This window comes from Austrofundulus limnaeus, unplaced genomic scaffold (assembly GCF_001266775.1).
Source record: "Austrofundulus limnaeus strain Quisiro unplaced genomic scaffold, Austrofundulus_limnaeus-1.0 Scaffold115, whole genome shotgun sequence".
NCBI classification, from domain to species: domain Eukaryota; kingdom Metazoa; phylum Chordata; class Actinopteri; order Cyprinodontiformes; family Rivulidae; genus Austrofundulus; species Austrofundulus limnaeus.
The window spans coordinates 772,761-778,530 of NW_013952517.1; the positions used below are offsets into that span (position 1 = coordinate 772,761).

Below are 5,770 nucleotides of genomic sequence, written 5' to 3' on the forward strand. Positions count from 1 at the left end.
GTGTGTGTGTGTGTGTGTGTGTGTGTGTGTGTGTGTGTGTGTGTGTGTGTGTGTGTGTGTGTGTGTGTGTGTGTGGAAATTAACTCGGTGCTGTCCTAATAGTTGCCTTAACAAAAAGAATTAGAAATAAACCAAAAAAAGCATAAAATCAATCCAAACTCAGTAAGACACATTGYGCATTTTTGTTTAATGCAATTGAATTCATTGTCACCTTTTAGACATTAATTTTTTATTGAAATGTTTAAATTTATCGGTAGTGTTGTGTAGAATTTTGATCAGGCAGATTTGTGAACACCTTGTAGRCGACAACAAGCTGGCACATAGGAAATCGCTCACGTGCGCGTCCTGCCCTACGGTGCATTTTAAAAAGAAAAGCACATCTGCTCTAGGTTTTACTAGTTTTAACTTATAAACTACTCATATACTTTTGTCAAAATGAGCTCACAGATCACGTGCGTCGGGTGGGTGAAACGTGGCGTTGCCAAGGAAACACCAGACAAGGTAAATAATGTCAACAGCTAATGGAGCTAAGTCTGTCAACATGCCACGACATGTCAACTTCAAATCTTTATGAGTTACACATTTTTCAGTCAAACCTGAGTTTCTCAAAGTAAATGTTGTKCAATGAAACACATTTTATGTTGCAKCAGTTATTACAGCGGTTCTGRTGTTAAATATAAYAATAAAAACACCCTGATGCTTTAAAAAATATCCCTCTGTTTTGGGTGCACCAGGAAGACCATTTCTGCCACAATGACGGGAGAAAAGATCATATTTAAGAGAGTATTTCATATGTCATCTTTTGTGATATGCTAAGTCGTGAATGTAATTTTGAGATGAAGTAATAAATTTGACATACTGTTATGTAATTGTGGTTTAGAAGAGTTTTTTTGTCTTATTTAGAGTGGAGGAAATATGCTTTAAAAGTCTGTTATTGTTTAAAAATAATAAAAGGTTTGATTTTCCAGGTTGAGTTGAGCCAAGAGGAGCTTCATCGYATCATTACTGAGGCGAAAGAAGAGTTGGGGTATGTTTTAATAATAATAAAAAAAAACCTCACAGTCACTTACTCTATTTGGAACACCAAAAAAATAAAAGACCAACTGTCTGTGCTTTTAAAATACAGCTTATAATCAAATATCTGATCTGGTGTTTTGGCTGTTTTATTTCCAGAGAAGTGGCTGATGAGGATGGGGAAGATGATGATGAGGGTGTGCATCTTGAGCAGAATCCCAGCAGCGAGTCRGCTGATGTTGACTCTAATCCGAGGGATGAGAATGACGGAGAGGAGGAGGATGAACTAGCCGAGTACGGCCTGGATAAATATGATGAAGAAGACACAGGTGAAGAATGCGTTTGTCCACCTTATTCCTCTCTTGTATGCTTGAGTCTCCAGTTGAATTTGCTAAATGTCTCGTGGAAAACGACATGCTGTGTTTGTCTGCAGTGGCCAGTAATCTTGGTGACAGTCTGGCCGGGCTCACAGTGTTCAGCTCGAATGAGGAGGATCCCTACATCACCATTAAAGACACAGTGAGTAGCTCCTAACATTAGATTCAAACATTTAGTGCATCTTTCTTACAAATGGTACATAATAAATGTAAAATATGAGAACTGTTCTTTTTTTGTATTTCACAAAAATGATGCTATTAAGCTTGTGAACTATTTATCGAATTACTTTATCTACTTAAGGATCAATATGAGCGAGACGACTTCCAACTCAAACCCACTGACAACTTCATCCTGGCAGGAAAAACAGAAAAGGATTGCTGCAGTTTAGAAGTTTATGGTGAGTGTCTTTATATTTATTGTGACATTATTATAACAGCGAGCGCTGTGATGAAAGTATGTTACTGCTTTGAACATTAGYCCCTGTTAGCATTGATGCTAACAACACTTTAACACTCGGAAACTGGACCCGGTCTGTCCTCTGTTGCCTCACAGCTCTGGCTTCGTGCATCGCTGAGTCAGCACCTTGAGCCAGCTCAGACCTGCTGGGCTCCATAAAGCCACTCTCGACCTTTGACGACAAAAATCATAAACAAATTAAATGAACTTTAGCGATCTTTGTGGTTCGTTTTTTTTTTTTTTTTTAACCAGCTACAAAGTTGCTGCTCTGCATCTTCAATATTTCCTCAGTAATAAATAAACAATTTTGTTGATGTTTAATCCTGCCAGTTTATCAACCGAGCCACGCGTAGCTTAAGCTTCCAATTCAGGAAATGGCTAAAAGGTGATTCTATCTAATTTTTCACTACCTTGAGCATATTTAATCTGCTCTAGTTTACTGGATTATTCTACACATACAGCATGATATTTAAAACCAAGTTTGTGATTTGTGAAACTTCAGTAAAAGGCTGTTTTCAGCACATTTTAAGCATCTGGATCACACTAGATCTGTTTTTGAAAAATGCTAGCTTGTCAAATTAAGCTAGCTGTCACGTTCCTTTGTCCTGACCACACATCCGCATGCTTGTCTGTGCCCCTCTTTTGGCACCGTCYACTTTTTTTGTCAGTCTTTCACTTGGGGGGGTTCGTTACACTTTAAAAATAACTTCTTTTTTAATCTGTTTTTGCTTATGATACAAGCTAAATACATTTAAAAAATTGTTTGGCTAGCTTTTTACATAGAAAAAGGTATTAATTCAGTTTCTTTCTTCCCAGTTTACAACTCTGATGAAGACTCTCTGTATGTTCATCACGACATTCTGCTGCCAGCTTATCCGCTGTGTGTGGAGTGGTTGAACTTTGACCCCAACCCTGAGGAAGGAGCAGGTGAGGACGCCTGACGCCACTGTTCCAAACATCCTTTGCTAACTTTTTGCCCACGTCCGTCTTGACTAAATGTAGTGACGTGTCTCCTGTGTGTCTGAACTGCAGCTAACTACGTCGCGGTGGGCAACATGACCCCTCAGATCGATGTGTGGGATCTGGACGTGGTGGACTGTTTAGAGCCGGTCTTCTCCCTGGGGAGCAAAAAGGCCTCCAAGAAGAAAAAGAAGAGCAAGAAGGTGCGAGTGTTCACATTAGTGACATCATCTCTCCACCGTGAAGAGTTGTTAGCTCACAGCTTCCTGCTGTGTTTCAGGCTGCAGCTGCAGAACCYGAAGAGGGACACACGGACGCAGTGCTGGATTTATCCTGGAACAAGCTGGTCAGGTTGGTTGTCTTACTGCAGCTCACCGTGTTAAAACAACACGAAGCACATCTTTACAGAAACATAAACCACACMTTGTTCTTTTAGGAACGTGTTAGCCAGTGGATCAGCAGATGACACGGTCATCTTGTGGGATCTGTCTCAATGCAAACCAGCTACAACTCTGCGCAGGCATACAGATAAGGTACACAGTGAGAATGAAACAGATAATTCATTAAATACAGCTTTACTTGTTGAATATACAGTACAAGCTTCAGCTTTTCTAAAATCTCTCTTCCTGCCTTTCAGGTTCAGACACTAGCGTTCCATCCTTTTGAGGCACAGACTTTAATATCAGGGTCTTATGACAAGTAAGTGGTTCTCACTTTACATATGGACTTTATAACAGATTGTATTACCTGTGGGTGTCCCTCCTCAGGACAGTCGTGCTTTACGACTGCCGTAGTCCAGACACCAGCTACCGGACCTGGAGGTTTAGCGGTCAAGTGGAGCGTGTAGTCTGGAACCACTTTTCACCCTGCAACTTCCTGGTAAGTTTCCACAGCCTCCTGCTAAAGTTTGTCCAGCTCAGTTAGGCTCGTGGGAACTTTTGCATTAAAATTTTACCCGTTTGTYTTTACAAATGAGCTGCAGAAGAAATGTTTTAATTCCACTTATGWTGCTTGAATCCTGCGCCTGACGTTCAGTGCCCCAAAAACCTGTAAACAAGCTTTTTTGTGTCATTTTCTCCTGACCACATACAGTATTAGAAACAYGCTCTTAGCTCAGAGGGTTCATGTGTTGTGCGAATAATTGTTCACCAAGAACCACAAACCACACTGAAAACCTTTTGTCTGCAGTGTCACTGAAAGACTAAATGTATTATGTGATAATTATTTATGAATTGTGTTTGTTTATTGTGCAACAACCATTGCTCAGGTTTTCCTGCAATAAATTTCTTAATGTCTGTGGTTAATTGTGTGCGTGTGTGTGTGTGTGTGTGTGTTTGTGTGTGTTTGTGTGTGTGTGTTTTAGGCCAGCACAGAAGATGGTTTTGTCTATTGTCTTGATGCCCGATCTGATAAGCCGGTGTTCACACTGAGAGCACACGATGAAGAAGTGTCAGGTTCGTAAAGGATTAAGGATGGGTTTAAGACGATCTGGACAGAATATTTATTCGAACATGTGAGCCGTGCCGTCTAAAACGACACCTAAAGTTGTTTTCTAAATTGCCGCAGGTTTGGACCTCAGCAGCCAGGTTAAAGGATGCCTCGTCACCTCATCAGCTGACAAACACGTTAAGATTTGGGACATTTTAGGCAACAAACCCAACCTGGTGCACTCTCGAGATATGAAAATGGTAAGAATTGACATTACTTCTGCTCCTGAAGCATTATGGTTTGTTCAAAGTTATGAAAAAAAAGTGATTTTTATTTTTTTGTAAACAGGGGGTGCTGTTTTGTGCTTCATGTTGCCCTGACCTGCCCTTTGTCTACGCCTTCGGAGGACAGAAAGATGGCTTGAGAGTTTGGGATATAAGTGACGTTGCAGCAGGTAAAATAAATCAAATAAATGTTAAACTGCCGAACAAATCTGACTTTTTTTTTTACAACTGGGAAACCGTAGACAGCACCTGGCATTTCTTCATGAGGTCAGTTACTAAATGTTTTATCGTGTTTTTATATTCTGTGGTTGTTTGCTTTCAGTGACGGAGGTGTTTGGGAGTCGAGAGYGTTTGGTAGCGACTACAGGATCACAGGCCTCCAGCAGTGCAGCCTCAGCAGACATGGAAGTCTCCTAGTGATGCTCCGGATGCAACAGCAGCTTGTAAATCCAAACAAACTGAGCTACTGTGGAAACTCCTTCAGTTTCCTGGTTCTGTCTCTGTGGGTCACAAGAAGAGGACATGAATAAATCAAACCTCACTTAATAYGTAGAAACTCTGACCAACGGCTTTAAAATGGATCTAAAGAGATGGTTAACAAATAAAACTCTGGACATTCAAGGTGTGGGGGAAAAAAAAGAAAATGTTTCTTTTAACATTCACATTTGTGAATTAGTGWATGGTTTTTCAGGAAGAAGTGCAAGTGTAAATAGTTTATTTTCATTTGACAAATATAAAATTAACCACATTAAATCAGAATTTATTACTGTTGTAATATTTCTAATAGTAAAAGGAAAATAAAACTCATAATTATGGCAATCTAGACACTCTGTAGACAAGCATTGTCTCTGTCTCAAACCTATACATGATCTGAAGTGCTCCCATTAAACTGCTCTAAATTAAAATGATTGTGTTTTAATGTAAACAAATATGTGGTTCATTTAACAGGTGCTGGTCTTTCTTTTTTGAAAGAAAAGTTGAATTGTGTAGAAAGTCAAAAACTAATGCATCCTTAAAGGCGACAAAGTAAAAACATGCACTCAATGGTGTGCCTTTTTCTTTAGTTACAGAAATTGATGAAGGATTAAACTTGGATAGGATTTGACTTGGGRTATTATTTATTTTGCTTCTGGTTTAACCTGTCATTAATTTTTTTCAGACCAAATTACCAGCCAGGAATCATTATTCCTGCTTTTATCACACACTCATGAATCAGACTTATCAGACATGTACTATCCAGTGAGTCATTT

The 5,770-nt window shown here is 39.6% G+C and overlaps 1 protein-coding gene across 1 annotated transcript; it reads left to right on the top strand.

Annotated features, from left to right (window-relative positions):
• Window positions 1–319: 319 nt before the first annotated feature.
• On the top strand, window positions 320–5,449 carry pwp1 (PWP1 homolog, endonuclein). Its single transcript, XM_014014487.1, has 15 exons — window positions 320–501; window positions 969–1,027; window positions 1,174–1,343; window positions 1,448–1,533; window positions 1,693–1,789; window positions 2,665–2,775; window positions 2,881–3,011; window positions 3,089–3,159; window positions 3,245–3,341; window positions 3,446–3,507; window positions 3,576–3,687; window positions 4,172–4,262; window positions 4,375–4,496; window positions 4,585–4,690; window positions 4,843–5,449. Exons 1-15 carry the CDS (start codon window positions 436–438, stop codon window positions 4,935–4,937), a joined length of 1,476 nt encoding a protein of 491 aa, XP_013869941.1. The 5' UTR covers window positions 320–435; the 3' UTR covers window positions 4,938–5,449.
• Window positions 5,450–5,770: the final 321 nt, after the last annotated feature.